This window comes from Phalacrocorax aristotelis, chromosome 3 (assembly GCF_949628215.1).
Source record: "Phalacrocorax aristotelis chromosome 3, bGulAri2.1, whole genome shotgun sequence".
Taxonomy (NCBI): Eukaryota; Metazoa; Chordata; class Aves; order Suliformes; family Phalacrocoracidae; genus Phalacrocorax; species Phalacrocorax aristotelis.
Genome location: NC_134278.1, coordinates 36,860,622 through 36,882,259, shown reverse-complemented (window position 1 = coordinate 36,882,259; position 21,638 = coordinate 36,860,622). Strand labels below are relative to the sequence as shown.

Sequence of the window (21,638 nt, the reverse complement as noted above, 5' to 3'; positions counted from 1 at the left end):
AGACTTAGACATACAGAGAACTTCTGAGCTCACACGAAAGGAGATGGAACAGTTCACATCTGTAGGGTGCTCGATAAAGGCTGTTGGCATATACGTTATTTTAGTTACAGCACGAATGTTACAGTATGAATCATAGGTATTTGTTGTAGTTGGAACAGGTTTAGTGGATGCATTGGTTTTCTCTGGAGCAAGAGGTGGATTGGCCCAGGCATTGTAAGGCATGTGGTGTGGAAGATTTGATAGCAGTTGAGTTGTTGAAAACATTCATACATACTGATAACTTTCAATTTTCCTGAAATTAAAGATCATTAAGAAATTCAACTGGGGATTTCAGAGTGCTGATGCTTCTGCATGATATGTTATGCTATTGTTGTTTATTTGTAAGCCATATTATTAATTTCAAACAACGTCAGAAGTTGCATGGTAAAACTTACCATGAGTCTTTTATCCTATAAATTATAAAGAATTGGAGGTGCAGTCTTAGTGTAGAATGGATTTGGGTTTCTTCTCTGTAGTCTCAATATTGAAGGATGTGAAGAAAGAGAAAGTGAGGACAAAGACATTTTAAAGGTTGAAGTTAAGAAGACTTGATGAAGAATAAGTTCTTTCGGGCCCTCCTTTCCAAGAAACATCATTTGTTTGTTGGGAAGCAGGTAAATATTAATTTAGCCGGAATAGGTATGTATAACATGTAATGATGTGTACTTCCTCAGAATTTGGACTTGATCCTGGATGCGTATATTGGAGATGTGATGCTGACTAGGTCCTTCCTCTTTTCCTAGTCTTCTGTTCCTAACAAAGTTTTCTTAGGCTTTCCTGATAAACATTTATATACCCTTTTCTACCTTGCCCTTACCCAGATGTTGGGGGGCAGGGGGAAGAGCTTGGTTACTTTGTTGTTGATGCTTCTCTCCATCCTCTCTGCTCTTACTTCAGTTGTCACAGGTGTGTGAACTTTGTATTCCTTCATGTTTCAGGCTTGTGAAAGCTGGCACAGAAGCATATTTGCAGGGTGATAGTTACATGTCATACAAAAGACGCATTTTTCACAAAGTCTCCTTTTGTTAAACAAAAACTTTTTATTTCAAACCAAAGAATATTTAGTTTTTAGGTTAGAGGCTGATGACGAGCTAACTTTGTTTCCTCTTTTTTTTTTTTTCCTTTTCTCCTTAGAAAGATTTCTAGCTTTAAGATGATGACTTTTCTTTCTGAGGAAGGAGTGTTTTATCATGCTTTGGTACCGCTTCTCAGGCTTGAATGCCTTGAGCTTTCACTAAACTTTGTAGAAGGGGCTGAATGGAGAAAAGCTAAGAAATAAAAATACCAGTAAATGCAGTGTTAGATGTCTGACTTACTCTAGGAGGGAATAAAGGCTCTGTGTAACAGGGGATGGAATTTAATCCCAGGCATCAGTTTTATTGTGTATGAAATCTTGCCTTTTATTATACATCTTTTCAAGAGATGATGTTGTTCCTGGTTTTGTCCTCATTTTGAAAACATTTATTTAGGAACTCTTTTATTAGAGTTAACTTTCTGTTATTAGACCGAAATTCACAGCCTTAGTTATTTTATTTCTATAACTTAATTTGTGCAAATAATGTTAAAGCCGATGCAATTTTCATCTTGTAAATTACTTTCCTTTTTCTGTTTGGTCAGTGAAAGTAAATGTTTCATTTTCTTACAGGCTAACACCATGCTGTGCAGGCTTGTAATGCCACAGGAAAATACATGAGTTCAGAAATGCCATTATATTCTGTTTCATATTCTTAAGTGATTTTTCTTGAACTCAAATTTTTCTATATGATATTTTTCTACAGTCACCATTTGTGGTATAAACCACTTGAATCTCGCTTTGAGAGTGTAGTCTCTTATTTCAGAGTGCCAGTCTCAGTTTTGTATTGTCAGTATTAAGATACCTATTTGTGCTATATAACCAAAGGCTTTCTGAGAGTCAAGTCCCTGGTAGGCTGCTTTCAACCTAGGTGTACTAAGGATGACAGGACTCTTCAGTAACATTTCTCAGGATATTTTGTGTTATCTTTAGTAGTTGTGAAAACTTTCTAATTGTAAGTGAGCTATTTTTCCCTTTTTTTTGAAAGCGAGGATTTCTTATGATGGGGGACAGAAATTGAGGAGTTTTAAGAGGTAACAGCTCATCTTAGCAGAGCAAAGCAGCCTTGTGAATTGTTTATAGATTGTGGTTAGATGAGTTAAGTGGTGCATAGTTAGGCTTTAAAACACCTTTGTTAGGGCCCTGACACATGAACAAGCTGTGGTGCATCATTTGACTCCAGGGTAATTGTTTTTTTTATGTTGCAGTTTCACTATGGGTGTAGCTGCTCTAATTGTACCTTGTGGATGAAAGCTGTGCATTTCTGCCGCAGCCTTTGTGTAGGCGCCAGCGCTCACCCAAGTGCGCGGTCAGTCAGATAAGGGAGCTGAACTGTCTGAAAAGTGAACAGTACAAAAATAATTTTCAGATGGTTCAGCAATCATTTTGAGCTCAGCAACATGGGTCCTACCACTGCCATGAGGGAGACACAGGAGTGCAGGGGGAGGGCTCGGGGAATGTGTTGGGGCTGCCTCTTTGGGGGGCAAAGTGGACTTCAGCTGGATGAAGCCAACTGTTAAGATTCACTACAGCTACTGTAGAGGATGGTTGGGTTTTTGTTGTTTGGTTGTGTTTGGTGGGGGTTTGCAGTTTGTTTTTTTTTTTAAGGTGTTCTATGGTACAAGCATCATAGAGTATGTGATCAGAACCATTGTGTTAACTTTTTTATCGAAAGTATTCACGTTACTGTAATTTTCTCTTTGAACTAAAATTTTATGTGTGTTGGTGGTTGAGGGAGAAGGCAGGAAGTTCGCATCAAATAGGAAGGTGGTGCAATGGGTTTAGCAGGCAGTGTGCTGCCTTTTCAGGAACTGTTTATTACTGTTTTGCTGACATTTGTCCCTTCTTCCCCTACCCACAATTCTTAAATGCGATTTAAAGTGAAAATGACAAAAACTGTTTTTAGGTCAAGCCACTGTGTTCCTCCTTTTTGGTTATGCAAAGGTATGTGAAGTTACGACGAGTACCTGTGGGACTGGGACACTAAGTACATTGACACTGTGTTTCATTGTTCGTATAATACCTAACACAGTAAAGCCTTTTACGTAGCATTGTGGTTACTGTTTAATAATTCTGTTTCTTAATAAGTAACCAGATATTAAGTGGTTTGTTTCTTCAGGAAATCTTGTGCTATAAATGTATGGAAAGAAATAGGGAGCAAAAGTAAAACTTGCAGTGGATCAGAGAGCTGCACTGTCATCTAGTTTTTGTTATTAAGAGTCTTTTGGGTAAAGTCTGTACGATGTTTTGGAAGGTGGTCTGAAAGACTTGGCACTGGAGGCAAGAAAACCTGTGAAATGATTATGAGCCTTAGCAATGTTTTTGGTCTCATCAGTGCTTCTGCTGGAGGTACATCAACTTCAATGACTTACTTTTGGTTCTAAAAGACAAGTACTTCTGTTCTACAGATTATTCCCATAGCTGGGAACTTTGATGTTAGAGCCTCTCTGTTCAAACTGTTACATTTTGAGAGGAGGAACTCTCATTTGTTGTGCAAAGTAAGATACGTCCTTTGTTCCACAGATAATCAAGAGGATTGGCTGAGTCGACTTTTTGTGCTAGTTCTTCCAAAATGAGACTAAGAAACAAGGGTGAGAGATGGGCTAAAGAGGAATATCAAGTTTCTAAGTTGTACCTTTTATTTTAAAAAAACAACCCCCAAACCAACGCAAAACATTATGAATGAGTTTAAGATGGCCAAGTAGGTACAGGTAATCTAACAGTAATAGAGAGAGTTGAACGCCTTAGTCCGTAAGGCTGCAAATGCTACTAGCGTTCATACCTTCTTACGTGGTAAGTAGCAAGCTTGCAGCAGTCTGTGTGTACTAAAGGTTTGAGTTTATCTGCTCTGGCCTTACACCTATTAAAAGCATTATATAGTTGAAAGACTAGCATGTTCTTGGGATGGCTGGTTTGATGTAGGTCTATTTCATGAGAGAAAAAGTAATCTCACGTTAAAATCATAAGGATTCCTGTATGAAATAGTAGCTAAGTATACTTGAGCTAAAAGTACAATTTATTAGAAATTATATGAGAAATAAACATGTTTTGGGGAAAATAGTTAACTCTCCAATTCTCCCCTCCCTGTCATGTGTCCCCCTACCCCCACCCCCACCCCCCCCCCAAAAAATAATTAGAATGCTTCAGAGGAAAGTAATTGCACTTTATTCCAATTCATAATTTTCAAAGCTGTGGCTGGTGGTACAGGGTACTCAGTTAGATTGATGGTCTGATACAGTACAACAATTATTGTAATTCAATTTGGAGCTTGTTTTGGGTAATATGTTACATAGCAGAATAGTTAAAGCTGTGGTAGCTGCTGGTATGGGTAAGATTGAGCTCTTGCATCTTGAAATATAGGTAGCTGACTGACTTAGATTTTGTTGTAAAATGTCCTTGTGTGGAAATGTGTTTTTCTGAAAGATATTTACAGTCAAACTTGTAGTTAAGCATGTTAACTGTTAGCATGGGGCAAAAAAACCCCAGCAACAATACGTCGGAGAACGTTTCAGTATGCATAGTGCTTGGAGCAGAATCCAGAATAGGGTCATATTTTACTTCGTGTCTAAAATACTGGCAGCAAGTAACTGCACTGTGTGTTATGAATTTAACTAAAGAGTCTAGGTCAAGTCATGATTCTGTTGATACATTCACTGTGATTCTGATGCTGAATTATTCTGCAGAGTCATGCAGAATGGAAATACAAGCACTTAGGTCTATTTCAAAGGTAATAAAGATTTGAATGTTAGTCCAAATAGCTGCTTAGCTGCATTTTGTGTTTTCCCATGCTGTTTGTTTGGAGTAAGTAAGGTTGCAGGGGTAGTAGGTAAAGGGTGAAGTTGAGGGTAATGCTGCTTCTTATTTTCCTAGAAAATATTATTTGTGCCTAAGATCTGAAAATTTTGTACTTTCTAACAGAGTTCTGATTTTTATTATAGTAATGTTTAAGAAATGTTATTAACTTGTCTTATGTGAAAAGTCCATTTGAACAAAAAGAGATTTCATGATTATAGTTATAAAAGCATCTCTTCTGTGCATTTCTATTGGAAGAAAAGAGCAGAATTTGATGTTGCAGAAAGCCTAACGGGGAGGAAAGAAACCGGCTAGAATTTCAGCTAGGTGAGATTGGCAGAGAAAAAAATCTGTGATGTTTATATAGTGTTTGACATCACAGTTTTGGCATAAAAGTTTAAAATTTCTGTTTGTAGAGTCCAGTTTTCACTTTTCATTTAGACCTGTATGAATTTTAAATGCTTGTACATCTGTTGTTTTTTTTCCTTTCGCTTTTACTTTCTCCTCCTGAATCAGATTGATATCAAGACAAGTTTCCGTCGTTATATTTAGTTGTCATGAGCTTTTCTGTCTCTGACAAAGCTTGTAAAGTGTCCATTTAAAACATAATTTTATTTCTTTATTGTCAAAAACATAATTTTATTTCTTTATTGTCACATAAGTCTGACTTGAAAGTACTCTTGAAAGGGTTTTTGGGGTTTAGGGTTTTTTTTGTTACTGTTTGTTTTTAGAGAAGGACGCAGGTTTATGTTGGCTCTGGCTTCTTTTTACAGTTTGTCAGTGCAAGAATTGTCTCCTGGTGGGCTGCACCTTAGAACAATCCAAATAATATTAGCTTCCAAGCCACTATTTGGTTTTTAGTATGTTAAATAAACTCCCTTACCTTGTCCTTTCCTTTTTTCAAAAAGGAAGAATCAGGACTAAGGTGAATTTCTGTTACACACTTTTTTTTAAATTTGTGACTTCTGTTTTAATGCTAATAGTCACCCATACAAATTGGCACTGGACCAGGCTTCCTGGAGAGGTGGTCGATGCCCAAGCCAGTCAGTGTTTAAGAGGCATTTGGACAATGACCTTAATAACATGCTTTAACTTTGGTCAGCCCTGAAGTGGTCAGGCACATGGACTAGATGATCGTTGTAGCTTCCCTCCAACTGAAGTAATCTTCTTTCAACAATAGTAATAGAATATTCTTTATTTTTTGATGAAGAAGAAATTACTTCATCTGGAGAAAACTTACTTAATAGCCTCTTTTGAATAGATTATTTAAGTTCACCATTTCCTCCTTTATAGAAGGAGAAGAGGGGAAAGAAGTAAGTCCAAATAAAACCTGTAATAAAATAAGAGGGTTTTTCCCTAGCAGATTTTACAGTGAAATGAAGCCTACTTTTTTTTATTTTTAAAAGTTTCTTGTGTGTGCTTTAGTCTTACATAGGAAAATGAGAGCCAAATGTTGACTGTATGTGGTTCATGAAACAGTTCTATAAACTTTCTGGAACTGACAAGTGTTTAGATTGCCAGTGTTGCTTCTTTTTTTTTTTTTTTTTAAGCGTACAGCTCACTTAGTATTGTTGAATCAGTTTGTTAATGAGCTGGTTGCAAATGCGGTTTAGTAGTGAACAATGATTATTCAGACAAATGCTGTGCAGAAGCATAACAAAACTACTGCGTAACTTGGCATAAGCAGCTGTTTCCACACAAATGGTCTTAAATAAGGAGAGGCTATAGGGTGGGTGTAAGGTATATATTAAAACAAGATCTTTAACAGGTATGATCAAGAATAATACAAATAGATCCCCCTTTTTTAAAACATTTGCTTTAAAAACAGCATGAGGAATTGAGCCTACCTAGTTTCTGCTAAAATAAAAAGGGAACACATGGCTTACGACAAATCATGAGAAGTATGACTCAAGATGTCAGCTAGCTGTAGTTTTGGAATGTGTTAAAGCTGATTTGCTTCATTTACTTCAGATTTTGTGCATTTGTGAGCATGTGTAAAACTGAAGGGTGTTGAGCAGGATAAAATGACAACTGTATTGCCTCTCTAGTTCTGGTATTTGTGGTTAAACCAAAAGATGTCTCCAAGATTAATAATTAGTCAGGTTCAGATTCTGTAGATGTGAAGCCTGTTTTTAGATAGAATTATACAAAGGGCAGTATTCACTAGGTTTTTGCGCCCTTTTTGATGAGACCGAAGGAGAACAAAAGGTAAGGAAATAGATCAGGGCTGTTGATGGCAGAAAATGTATGTAGCTTTGTCGCTACTTATGGCTCTTCTGATATTTTAGGGCTCTTAAGCATGTATTTTGACTGTGATTCCTCCTTTAGGTAGAAAAAAACAAGCTTTATTTGAATATTACTTGTAAGGAAAATCAATCAGAATAGCAAGTTCTGAATTCAGTGGATTATTTTTTGCCACTCTTCTAAGGGTGGCTGCCTCATGTCATTAAATGTAGTAATTTTAAGTGAATTGGTCTATACGATCAACTGTAACTTTACAAAAAAATGAAATATAATTTTAATATTTTTTTAAAGAAAAGCCTTTTTTTAACTTGCATGAATTTTAAAAGTCATTTAACTTTCAGGCAGTCAGATTCAGACTGCTTGCAAGGCCTTCTACAAGTGTAATATAATTCACAGAAGGAAAGCCCTGCTTTCCTGGAAACAGCTAGACATTTGCCTGCTGATGGGAAGTGGTGAATGAATTCCTTGTTTTGCTTTGCTTGCATGTGCAGCTTTTGCTTTACTGATTAAACCGTCTTTATCTCAACCCACGAGTTTTCTCGCTTTTACTCTTCTGTGATTCTTTCCTCCATCCCACCAGGGTGAAGTGGGTGAGCGGCTGGGTGGGGCTGAGCTGCTGGCTGGGGTTAAACCATGACGGGAGCAAGAGAAAACTTCCTCCTTTGCTAGAAGGTTGCATTGGTGGTGGTGGGAATTACTGGCGTAAGCAAGGCTTTTCCAGAGCCTTGGTTACAGACATCAGTGCTCTTTATGTTAACAAATTGCTAGAATACATGAAGCAATTACAGTGCATCAGCAAGATAGGAGCACGTTCGAAGAACCATATATATTCCTGTTAATTGGGTGTGATACAGAGCATCATGCTGCCTCAAGTATCAGTCATGGCCTTTTCTAGTTGCAGAATAACAAAAACATCACAAGCTTTTACTGCGGTACTTCTTTTTTTTTCTTTTGCAAAGTAAAACTGTGAAGACATATTTTAGGCTATATGAAGGATAAAACTACTACGTGCCAAATCCTGTACAAGAACTGGAGAAAACTGAGTTTCTGTCCTCCTTCTTAGTTTTACTATTTTAAATTTTTTTGCTATACTCTAAGCTGACAATGGCTTATGCATTTTAAAAAATGCTATTTCTTAACTGAAAGCTCTATGTTAATAGGATTTTACTGTTGTCATGTATACATTTCAGAGCTTTTTTTTCTTTGTCATATAAGGTGATCTTCTGATCTAAATTCATAATAGTTCAAAAGAATGAACTGGTTTTATCTGGGCAGTCATTAATACCGGTTCAACATTGTTGCAATCAGGTGGTGAGAAGATCTGTTGCTGAGAGTAGGAGCTTGTTTTGGTACTGTGCCATTGAAAACAATAAGCAGTTATAAAAACTGGTCGTGTTTGTAGCCTAATATATAGGCTAAAGTTGAATTACTTAAGCCAACATTGTTGTTCAAAAACTTTAGCTGAAAAAAACCCAACCAAACCAAAAAAAAAACATTGCAGAGCTTCAACATGGTCTTGTTTGGAACTTAGGTGAGTTGAGGCAGAATGTTTTTGCGTTGTCTTCTACAAAGTGATGTTATTTATCTGGGTGAATCTTCCAAGAATTCTGTAAATGTCACCATCCTTACAATCTTTGTCTCATCTTTATCTTACAGTAACTTAAATTGACCAGATCGCTACTTTAGACTTTACATTTTTCACTGTGATTATAAAGGAGTTTGTCTGTGGCCAACTGTGCCTTAAAGTCAGAAAGTAGTAAATGCCAACAGTTCTCTGTACTAAGTGGCATGTGCTGAACAGAAGAATTAATTAGGACCAGCTGGAATAAGTTATTGTACTTAAAGGTCATTATTTGTTTCTATCCTTAATATACTATAATTTTCTTACGAATTTCTGTAACAATCTGGAAGACAAAAAAATTAAAGCAGTAATTCCTAAAAATATTATGTTCTTTATAAAATGTTATGTTTGCTCTTTCATATAATAGGTGAAATATTACAGACACTTGGCACCTGATCACTTGCTTCAAATATGCCATCGACTTGGACCGCTTCTAGAGCAAGAAATTCCCCAAAGTGTCCCTGGAGTGCAGACGTTATTAGGAGCTGGCAGACAGTCTTTGCTTCGTACAAACAAAAGTATGAAAATTTTATTATTATTTTGAGTGAGAGTTCTTGATATTTCATGCCTTTTTTGCGTTTTCACATGAAAAAATGCTTGCCTACATTTTTCGTGTCATTCTTCTAAAATAGGTTGCAAACATGTTGTGTGGAAGGGATCTGCTCTTGCTGCACTACATTGTGGGAGGCCTCCAGAGTCCCCTGTGAATTATGGCAGTCCACCTAGTATAGGTAAGTCAATTTTATTATGGCATTGCCATTGTAATACCTAACTCCCAGGGTGATTGATTATTGCCATGTTGAGAGCTAAGTAGTAGTTCTGTTTATATTTGTCCTTGTTTGTGTCACATACCTTACCTTTAGTATTATTTTTATCAAGATGATATGTTGTCATATTTACCAGTTTGTATGTGGGGGAAAAATGGGTATTGTAAATTCATATACTAGCTCTGCTCTGAAGCTGATTTTGTATTTGAAGTATGAAATGGCATATAACATGTCTCAACAGTGAATACATAAAAATAAAGCTCTCTTTCTTAAAGGTGTAATAAAGCTGTCAGTAGATAAATAATTAGTACTATATAACAACTTAAAACCAGGACAGCATGGCCTGCACCCATTGTTGGGAAGAATGTCACATAGACTGGTAATGGTTTTCTTTGGAAAGATTTAAGTGTCATGTAGAAGTTACTCTTTCTGCTCTCTGGTCCATTCAGTAGTTTTGTAGCTGTGCTTCAGTTTGCTGTGCTGTATCATGAGGCGTGCATGTGCTGTCTGTGCTGTTGAAAAAATGAGAAGCTGGATGGCAGGTGTATTCTTTTTCTTTCATTCTATTTTAGTTGTTATTTCTAAGCTCTCATATGGTCATTAAAACATATTTGTTAGGTCTCGCCTTTTTAACAAGAAGATATGTGTTTTTTAATTGCTAGAAGAATAACGATGTGATATTTTAGGAGTTTCTTTAAGAAGCATCTTTTTTTCTTTTTTTTTGTCATGCAGAGGAAAATGGGCAAAATCACTTGTCTTTTCATTGTTCTCTGCTGATGTCCAGGGAAGCAGAATGGTTAAGATGAAATTACTGGTGTGGATTATACCAAAACAGTAGTGGTTTATACCAAAACAGTAGTTGCAGATAGATGTGCAGTGTTGGATGACAGTGGGCAGAGAATATCCCATTGATTGGCTCCTGATCAGGTGCAGCTGCTGTGAAGACAAAGGTTTCTTTCTTGGCAAAAAGACTGAAGATACATTTGGGGAACTAATAAGTAACTGTGTACAAATATTTAGCCAGATTCTTTTTGGAACAGAGGCATTTTTAATGTGGTAACTTGCTGTTACAATTTTTCAATCTTTAAACTCCTTTTGGAGGCTGTTGGTAGCCTGTAAGTTTTCCATGAATTGGGAGATCGATCTATCTATCTATCTATAAATAATTGAGAGAGCTTAATTTTGGCTATTTATTTCTAATGTTAAAGAAGCTTAGAATCAAATCTCAAAATGCATGCCATTACTCTTTACCCAGAGAATTATAGTTCTCTTAAAAGCTGCAGCAGGAGCATACTGGAGCTAAGAAGCTCTTAAGTTCAGCACAGCCAATTTGTGCTTGGTCAGATGGTGGAGTATTTGGGTGTCCTAGTAGTTCTTCCATCTTGAAGCAGGAATTGCATGCTTTCCATGATGTTTCTGTAGATGCTTGGAATATAGGAAGAGAACATGGTTTTGCGGGGGGTTTAGTGCTAAGTTTCCAGAGCCGCCTCAGCTAGTATGTCAGAGGTGGTTCGCTTAAACCCTCATGTGGCACCCCCATCCATTCAATGTGGTTCTGTTTAGAGCTGCTCCTTTGGTATTAATGTAGGGAGTTTTTTCTGTGTTTTGCTCTAGAGGTGGGGGAGAAAGTGCTTGTTGCTGGGTAGAATCACTTTCCCTCTTGAGTGGATGTGCCTTGGCTTGAAGATCGTAAACCTGGCAAATTTGGACTAGATGAACAGCTATTTCTGCAAGGTGGCTGGAGGACTGAGCTTTCTAATAGCTAAAACTTCTTTACTGGTTGCCTTACCTTTTCTGTTATTTGGGCATACATTTTAAAACGTGTTGGAGAAGTGGGAGTGGAAGAGGGCTGTTTTGCATTGTACTGTAGCTTGCTTCATGGTATATAGTTTTTAAAGGGAGAAAGATTGCTGTGTGAAATCCACAGTGGCTGGAGTTCAATGAAAGTTGTAGAGTCACCGTGGTAGCGGAATTAAATGTACAGAAAAATACCTTTCAGACTCTTTTTTTAGGGATGAACAAGTGAGGCTTTCAAAATAAATGTTATTTTCATTGAGCCTTTTGCAGAGCACTGAATATGTGCAAAATTACAGTTATTTCAACATATCACTTTTTTCATGACCAATAATTTCCTTTTCCAAACATTGAGATAAGTGCTGGTAACTGAATGTTTTCAACTGTGAAGTGTATTTGGATTTTTTGGATGTCTGGTTCAGAGCTGTGTGTTAAACCACTGGTTTTTATTTATCCTATTTTAGTCTGATCCTCTCAACAAAATAATGAACATGATTTTTCTTTTATAAATGGAACTTTAAAAATTTGTTTGGTTTCCTTAAATAACTTCTCCATTTTCCCCTGGGAAGGCTGTGTTTTATGTATTGGCCCAACAAAAAAAACCACAATTGGAACCTCTTATTCTTCAGCCTGTATGTATTTCAGGTGGAGAACCCACTAATAGTTGAGGAACAGAAAAGATACTGAAGTCTTTCTATCTTGTGCAGGAAAACCTAATGTATGTTTCACTGAACATACAGAAATCTTAATTTGTTTCCTAGCCTGATGAACCAATGCAATTATGATGCTGATGGAATGTTCTTTAGAATTAAATTTTTGTGTACAATATACCTGCTGCCTTGTAGGTAGCTGGTTTATATGCAATTAAAATACATTTGTACAAATATGTACTTCTTCAGGAAATTACAGAATATCTGTAAAACATAATAAAGATAAACCAAACTTGAATACGGAACGATCTGTGTCCAGTTGTGCAACATATCTTATAAAAAGTTGCTGAAGTGCTTAATTAAGAACAAAAAGAGCTGTGTCGTACTTTAGTTTTTGTTAAAGGTCCCATTTTCTTGGATGCAGAAACAGGAAAAGATGTATTTTTCAGTAATTTTCAGGAACTGCTGAAAAAGCATAGAACCAAAGCATAAAACTTTGAGAGGTCTGAGCTTAAACCTCTTGGGGAAGCTGGTCACACAGGTGTTAAGACCTGAATGAGACTGGCTGTTCGCCCCAGACAACAAAGAACTTTTTTTCTGACCGATGAATATATCTGCCTTTCAAAAATAGTATTTCATGGTCTTGCTGAATAGTCCACTTCAAGGAAAGCTCTGAGGCATTTTGTACTTTTCTCACAGTTTCTTTATTAAATGATGCTGCTGTTTCGGCTGTAAAGAGAATGTGAGGTTCTGAAAGTGGTGTACATGTCTGTTTTTAGAAATAGAGTAAATACTTCAGGCCTAAAAGCTAACCTAAGAGTATCTTGTGTAACTATATTATTCTGTTAATTATAGTAAAAAAACCTAAAAGAAACGGCCACCTCGTGTTAAAGGATCTGTGTAAAAGTAACGTCTTGTCACACATGTTTATTCAAGTTGAGTGAATTATACTTAAATAAATGACTTCTTGTTACGCAAGAAGGACTGAGCTGTAGAAGTCTTATGGTACTTAACTTTGAGTAAAATACAAACTGAGTAAATAATAGTGAAAGCAAGTGGGATTGCACTGAAGTAGGGAACAGTTTGGAAATGCTTGAGATTGTATAGATTTTATTTGGTTTTACCTTCTGCCTTTCCAAACATCATCCCTCCTACCTCTCTGAATTAATAAGGGCTGGCAGTTACTTTCATTGAGCAACTGATTTTGTATGTAAAGTTTTAGATGTACATAGAATTTTTATATTTTCAGAAATGCTTCAGTGAGGAGTCAGTATACTTACACCTTCAAGAAATTCTGAGTCAAGTTCTGGCTTGATCAAATTGCTAGCTTAACCACTTTACAATCAGTTGACAATCATCTATAAGCCAGGAGACTTGGGATACTGCATAGAGTTTAGAAGTTGAACAGAAAAATGGTAGGAAGGCAGAAGTCAATTCAAGCTGCTTTTTTGATCTTGGACATCTTTGGGGGGCGGGAAAACCCCAACAACCCCAAATTTGGTGCTTGATACGTTGTCTTCCTAGCTTGGAGAGTGAAAGGGAGGAGTCTAGCAATCTCTTTATTATTACTATTTTTAACAACTCTGAATGCTTGGGTATTCATTAGAGGTGTGTCTAGCATCTCGAGTTATGAAACTTGATTAAATATAGCTAAAAGTTGTAAGTGAAGTATATGCTTCAGGTGTCCTTCTAGGTTCCTTCTGAATCTGGTTCCATTTTTGTGCAGATGGAAGGGGAACAAAGGCGGATTGTTCTTCAGAATAGAACTTTCATTAGTTAAATACAACTCCAGAAGGGAAGAAAATGAAAGATATTTTTGTGTGTACATTTTAAAAATGTAACTTACATTTGGTACAAAATCAAAGTAGGTTTATCACTGACAAGTGGATAAGGCAGATTACTATCTCCTATCGCTAAGGCATATTTCACATTCCAGGGTAAGACCATGTAAATAAGGTGATGAAGTTGGTCCCTTTGGTAACTAAAACAAGAAAGCCAAAGGGGGAAAAAAAATCAGTATAGTAAATACTGCCATATCTTTCAGACCCCCATGTTCATCTTCCTTTTGCAGATTGCTCTTTTTCCCTGAACTGCTTGTTCTGTTATGGGTGGGGAGTAATTTGGAGACATTCTAAAGCTTTCAAGGCATTCAGTATGTGCCTTTTGAGGGGGAGAAAATCTACACCCTTTTGTAAGTTCCACTGAAAACACACCACTTTACCTTCATCAGCTTTATATTTATGTTTGATTTTTAAATTGTTTGGGGGGAAACCAAACAAATAAGATTGATCTTGGCTCTTTGAGATGTGTGTTTTTCAGATTAAGGTTGTTGGCAGCAATGAATTGTAACAGTAGAAATGAGATTTTAAAAAATGAAGTTCCGTTTTACTAACTTGTTTTAAGAGCCCAACTCTCCATTCAATGTTTGGGTTTCTGACTGGCCCTAATTAAAAAAAACCAAAACCTTTTTCCTTGAGCTTAAGGTTAGAGCCTTTGGGTAATGAGTTCCATGTTTCTCACCCTACCCCACTTCATTTTTTTTTCTTTTTTAACTCTAGTAAAAGGTCCTGAGCAACTTTTTGTATTTGATGCGGCTTTCAAAGGAGAATTAGACTAGATAATTTTCAGAGGTCCCTTCCAACTTCAAGCATTCTGTGATTCTGCAGTAAAAAGTCAAAGTTCTTCCAGCATTAAATCTTGTGAGTCACATGAAGGACCACAAAAACGGCTTTTACAGGCCTATCAGCAGCAGAAGGAGCAGCAGGGCCTGCTGCTGAATGGGGCAGGGGACCTTGTGACAAAAGAGCTGGAAAAGCTGAGATATTCAATGCCCTCTTGGCCTGGGTCTTCACTGATAATACCAGCCTTCATAAATTGTAGGCCCCAGAGATCCGGGGGAGGTCTGGAGGAAGGAAGACTCCCTTGGTAGAGGAAGATCAGATTAGGGAATGTTTGAACAAACTGCATACGAAAGTCTGTGGGCCCTGGTAGGATGCACCCCTGGGTTCTGAGGGTACTGGCTGATGTCATTGCAAGGCCACTCTTGATTATCTTTTAAGACTTCCTGGTGGTCAGGGGAGCTTCCTGTGGACTGGAAGAGAAAAAACCATCACTCCTCTCTTGAAGTAGGGTGAGAAAGAGCCTCTGTGATATTAAAGGTGGGTCTGCCTTGCCTCAGTCCTTGGGCAAGTGATGAAGAAAATACTCTTGGAAGCCAATGTACTAAGGACAAGAACGTGGTAGAGAATAGTTGGCATTTATCTATGAATGAGAAGTCATGCCTGACTAGCTTGATAGCCTTTCAGATGAGATGAGTGCCTTGGAGGGTGAGGGGACAGTAGTGAATGTTGTTTGTCCTGACTTCAGCAAGGCTTTCTGAACTGGCTCCCATAACATTCTTACTGACAAACTGATAAGATACGGGCAGAAGTGCTGGGCTCAAAGGGTTGTGATCAGCAGAATGAGTTCCAGTGACTGGCATGAGGGCTAGTCGCTAGTGGTGTACTCTAGGGGTTGATGCTAGAGCTAGTATTGTTCAAAGTCTTCATTAATAACTTGGATAATGAAACACCGAGGTTTGCAGACAGTGCAAAATCAGGAGTTGTAATTGATGGATCAAATGGTCTCTGCTGCCATTCAGGGGGAATTTGATAGGCTGGAGAAGTGGGACAACATGACTCTAATGAAGTTCCAGAAAGCAAGTGCAAAAGTCCTGCCCCTGGGGAGGAATAACCTTATGTACCAGTGGACACTGGAGGCTGACCAGCTGGAAGGCAGCGTTGCAGAAAATGAGCTGGCTGTCCTGGTGTTGCACAAGTCAAACGCTGAGTCTACAGTGTGCCCTTGCACAAAAAACTACAAGTGTCATCCTGGGCTGCTTGAGGAAGCGCATTGTCATTTGGTCGAGGGTGTTCCTCCCCCTCTGCTGAGTGCAGGTACGATCACACCTGGAGTGCTGGGTCCAGTTGTGGATTCCTCAGAAGAAGAAAGACTTGGAGAGACTGGAGCTCGTCTAGCAAAGGACCAGGAAGGTGATGAAGGGATTGAGGTATCGTGTCGTACAAGAAGCCGAGAGAGCTGGGATTGTTCAGCCTTGAGAAGAGAAAGCATGGGGGTGTGTTATAAATGGGTATGGAGTTGTGAATAGGAGGGTGGGATGAAGATGGAACCAGACTTCTCATTGGTGCCTCCTGACAGGACAGAGGCAATGGATACAAACTGAAATAGAGGAAGTTCAATTCAAAGGTAAGAAAACACCTTTTCGGAGTGATGAAAGTTGTGGCACAGGTTGCCCAGAGAGGTTGCGAAGTCTTCATCCTTAGAGATATTCAAAACCTGACTGGACACAGCCCTGGGCCGCTCTAGCTGACCCAGCTTGAGTAAGGGGGGGGTTGGACTACACAATCTCTAGAGGTCCCTTCCTGCCTCAGCCATTCTGTGGGTCTGTGATAGCAGACCTTTTCAGTCTTTGAGGCTGGTCACGTTGTGTGAAGATGAGCCCAGTTACCTAAAAACTAGAAGCTGATGCATTTTATTGGGAACCAATTGGTAAACAATTGATAGCTGCTTAAATGATAAAATTTGTAGCAAAGTGTTTTTCACATGTTCAAAATGTCAACAAAATATGTAGCTTCCTCAGGCACTGGTTTCTACTGATCAGTTAACATCATTGTTAAATATGAAGAATCCTGATTTTTGAAACCAAAATGTTGTTTGGAAGTACGTGGTGGATTGTCATCATGTGTTGCACAACAACCACTTAGTAACATCTGCTTTTTTGGTTTGTATGTTTTAAATTTTATTTATTTATTTTCAAAGCGGGATCTTGTGTGTGAGTAGTAGACAGGCGTGGAAAGCTAAGTTAATCTTAATTTCCTTAGTTGGGCAGGCATTGGATGAGAGTTCTTTCTGTACAGTGTCCACTTCACAGTGCCCTTCCAGCAGGGAGCAGGCGCTCTGTTCTTTTGTTTTCTTTCTCCCTTCCAACCTTCTCTTCGTGTTGGTCGACTCACTGTAAGGCCTAACCAGTGCTTTCTAACCCTTCCTGGGATAAAGGCTCATCCTTCTTCCCTCTCTTGTTACGTATGGTTTGTGGCTCCCACTGCAGCTGTTTAACTGCTTATACCTTATCATTCTTCCTGTGATTAATGCCTTTGTTCATGCTGACTCATTTATGTGAGGCCAAGCAAAATTTAAGCAAAGACAGAAAACTGCTAATGTGGCTAAAACAAGAGAGAGATTAGACTTGCTGTGATAGGGGTTTCTAAAATCACTTTTTTCCAAATGCAGTTAAAATCAAGCTAAAATAGATTAGAGGCCATGTAAGGCCTGACAAGTGTTGATGCTAGATATGGATAACAATCATTATAAAACCAAAGTCCTATAATTAGTACAAAGGCATTGTTATTAACAGTTGGTAGCTTTTCTCACCTTGGCTTGTACCAGAAAAATCAATTTTATTGTTCAGCTGCAGGAATTTATTTTTGAGACACAGCTATTTTTAATTTTTACCTGTACTCTGGAGAAAAAAAAACGCTATTTTGTTAGCAAAGTGTGCAAGTGACACATTGGAGCCATCGGTGTTTGGCATAAAGGGTGGGAATAGGTCAGTTAGGGAAATCAAGTTGGATCACATGGCAAAGTCAGTGAGAGTAAATGTAAACATAGTTAATTGGGAGGCCATATTGAAGAACAGTAGTGGATGTGAGAATCTAATTTAAAACAAAAACAACAAAAAAACCAGTTTGAGAAGTCTTCTAAAAATTAAGAGTTTATGGGCAGTGTTCAAACCTGCAGGAGTTTGATTCTCCCGACCCCCACCAACTGTATCATCTTGGTAAAAAATGTTCTTCCCGTAGAATGTAAGTTCATAATACTGGATTTTTTCCATGTCAAATCACTTTTTCTTTCACTTAATTTTATATGTTTTAAGTTTTGATCAAGGCCAAAGAGTGAGTTAGGTCCAGTCTTCTTGTTTCCAGTATCACAGCATTGCCTTTTATTTCCTCCATTAGGTTGGTTGTTACTGGACAAGGGGCATTTCGCCTGTTGAGTTTCCATGGGATATGTGAATTAGTAGCAAGCTGCCCATTACTACTTCACATCAGTGAGAATATTATCAGAAACACTGGCTTAGGTTCTGTTAAACACAATCTTCAGTGATTTAAACCAAACAAACTTGAAATTAATCTTAAGTACTTTAAAAAGTTTTTCATAAATTCAGATGTATATTAAAAATTCCATACTTAAATGAAGTCATTGGTTGTTTTAGCCTAAAGAGTCTGCTTACACCTTTGATTTATTGACAGAACACAACTGCAAATTAAATTTCTAGTTAGGCTTTTTTCCCTTTTTGTGAGCTATGGTTTCATTTGAAGTTTCTGCTAGAAGCTGATTTTCAACAACCGTCTCCATCTTACATTAAGAGCAGACAAAAGGTAACTTCTGAGTAGGTTGAGATTGTTGTGTAAGCTCGCTTTATTGCTGTGACAAAGACCTTCATTATTCTGCTTGTGTGTGTGTGTGTTGGTGGGGGGTTGTTTGGGTTTTTTTGGGGTGTGGTTTTTGGGGGTTGCTTTTTATTAAAAAAACCCTAAACCAACAAAAAGAACAAACAAAAAAAAGGGGGGTGGGGGGGAACCCAAACCAAAACCTGTTGGATAATTTGTCAGAAACTGAAAGTAGATTTATCTTGTAACTGAACTAATCTCTATTTCCTGCTGTTCTAAAATAGACTGTTAGCAAGGAAAAGCTATGTCATAAAGCAATGCAACTGTATCTTTTCCTTGTATAAGAGGAGGGTGAAGAGGATATAGTAGAGCCTTAAGGCAGTGGTAGCACTTTGACTGCTTTGACTAAAAGTTCCTTGCTCCACAGCTAATGATCCTGCTTCCTCACAAAGCATCTTGAACTAGGAAAACTTCCTTGAATCCTTGGGCTATGTAGACAGTTAACCAAATGTTTCAGGGCTGTTCTTATGGCCTGAGGCCAATGGGCTTGGCAGTTGTCCATACCACTAAGTGCTTTTGCTCCTTATAGAGCAGCGACAATCCAGTTTGTATATTTAATGTAGTTTTGACCTGTGCTGACTCATGAACCAGTATCTGGTTGGTCTGGGCCAAAATCAAGCAATGCAAGAGGTTTGTAGATGTTTCACAGTATCCTTGGAGTGAATGTGATTCAGTGCCCAGACCTATGCTGGTCAGCTCACTAGTACAGACAAAGCCTTGGTCACCAGAGTAGTAATGGAAGTATCCGCTACCTCTCTTAGCAATGATCCTGTTTTTCATGTGTGTGTAGTGCTGTGGACATTGTTGGGCGTTTATGTTTTCACTTTTCATGTATTCAGAAGCTGGAGATCAGAATATATTACCTGCTTTATCACAATTCCGTTGAATATAAAATGTGTTGCCACTGCCATTCTGCAGCCTAATGACGATATGGGGGGCTGTTTGACTAACGTCTATGTAGCCACACATATAAGCGTTATACTCTGTTGCTTTATCATTGCATGAGTAGCAGCTTAAACTTAGTGAGCTTTATTTTCTTTACTGAATTTCTTGACGGAAGATTTCCATTTTGTTAAAACGAAGTAGATCCCTGCTCCTGGAACCTCTTAGCTTTTAAACTTGAAAAAATCCCAAACTCTTTCAACAAGGTTCTCCTAGTCAAAATCAGAATTTTCTGTAAGGTTTTGGTAAATTTGTATGTAAATTTTTGGTTGGTGTTCTTTTATTTCTTTAGCTGTAGTGGGTAGCAATATTCTTAAAAAAAAAAATTGATTGCCTTGCAAGTGGTGGATAAATGAGATAAATGATTGATTGTGTAGACCTTAAAAAACAGGTTGTCTTGGAGAAAATTTGAATGTTTGCTGATCTTGAGTTAATAGCTGTGTGGAAGCTTTTATTCTTTTTAAATTTGTAGTAGTTTACTCCTCCATGGAAGCTGCGTCAGTCCTGAATTTCTCACGCTAGGTATAAAGTGAGAAGCATATGTTTGGGCACTTAAAGTTGAAAGTTTATTGCATCTTTATGTTCTGCCTTGCACTTTGGTACTTTTTTGCACGTTTGTATTACAGGCTACTTTTGTATGTACTTTTCCCTAACTATGGCAAAATGAGAGAACTACTGTAACAAATGATTCATATGGCAAATGGTCCAGTGTTGAAATAAACTTTCCGTCCTGGAGAAGTATTTTAGTTTAGGAACCTAATATAAATGCTGTCTCTTCTTTTTTCTTTCCTCATTTGGTAGTGGATACCCTGTTTTCAAGAAAACTAAATGGAAAATACAGACTTGAACGCCTTGTTCCAACTGCAGTCTATCAACATATGAAGATGCACAAACGGATTTTAGGACACTTGTCTTCTGTATACTGTGTAACTTTTGATCGGACTGGCAGGCGAATATTTACTGTAAGTAAATAAATCTTTATTTTTATAGATTTTTTTTTTTAAAGTACAGATAGTGTGTCAGCTAATTGTTTCCAAAACCTAAATGTACTGATGTTGTGTCTCAAGAGCAGATAAATGCTTTACTACTGTAACTCTCATATATGCTTTTTAATAACCATGCCAGCTTGCATGTTAAGATAGTTTCGGCATACATGTCTTAAAGCTAGGTGTGGTGGTGATTGCTGATCTGTGTAGTTCAGGCAGAAAACTCAGGTTATTTTCAGTGGAAGGAAATTACCCTATGTAGATTCTTTCTTCTGGACTTACCTCTAGCAAAAACATAAGCAAGAGAATGGACCGTCAGCACCGAATTTCATTAGGAAGTCAGAGAGGGCAATCAATAACATAATTAAAGATTATTTTCCCTCTTTTCTATAACTTCTGTTAAAATTAATAGTCATGCTTTAAATTTAACAGCCTGGTGATACACTTAGATTTGGTACAGCATGTTGATGGAAACTAGAAAGCTGAAAACTCAGACAGTGTGCTGTAATGAATGTTGGTTCACAAGGAATTGTCTTTGAGATCCCAGGAACTTTTTTTGTACCAATGTTCTTAGTACTTTTAACTATTTTCGTTTTTTGTTGTTTGTTTTTTTTTTTTTTTAAATACTGGACAGATGTCTGAAATCAGTACTGAAATTGCCGTTTCCCAAGGAACGGAAATTGCAAAAATAGATAGATGTGAGTGCGTTTTGGATTTCTTGGTAAGCAGTCAATTTTAGTAGAGCCAAAGATCTCGTAAATACATACCTTGTGCCAGTCTGGGACACTTCAGCTGCCTTTATTGCCTTCCCACAAATGTAATTATTTGGACGTAATTGATACCTTTGTGGATCTAGGAGCTTGATTGGGTCCTTTCTAACCTCCTAGCAGATAACTTGGACAATGCAGGTGGAAGTAACTGTTCAGTTCTACATTATAAGTTAGGACTGCAATACATAAAATTCTTTCAAGGCGGTTTTAAGTATAATTCGCACTTTCATCCATGTATGTTTTGCTGTGCTATGTGGAGGGATGTGTGTTGCAGGTTTGGGACACTTAGTGTTTCAAACAGGTTTCTATTTATTTATTCACTTATTACTTCAGACATAGCAGAGATTTTTTTCCATATCTCCTTAGCTTTCATCAGCTGGCTAAGTTCCTCACCAGTCGCAGCCATTAAATTCTTATGCTGTGGAGTTTATGTGCAATTAACCTGTTGGGAA

General features: G+C 37.7%; 1 protein-coding gene across 3 annotated transcripts in view; it reads left to right on the top strand.

Annotated features, from left to right (window-relative positions):
• The window catches only part of PHIP (PHIP subunit of CUL4-Ring ligase complex), a 118,334-nt gene that overhangs the window by 1,865 nt on the left and 94,831 nt on the right, over positions 1 to 21,638 (top strand). For all 3 annotated transcript variants that reach the window (XM_075087135.1, XM_075087134.1, XM_075087133.1), the window contains exons 5-7: positions 9,136 to 9,286; positions 9,401 to 9,499; positions 20,232 to 20,392. In XM_075087135.1, the coding sequence (XP_074943236.1) occupies positions 9,136 to 9,286; positions 9,401 to 9,499; positions 20,232 to 20,392 (411 nt within the window). The remainder of the gene's footprint in view (positions 1 to 9,135; positions 9,287 to 9,400; positions 9,500 to 20,231; positions 20,393 to 21,638) is intronic.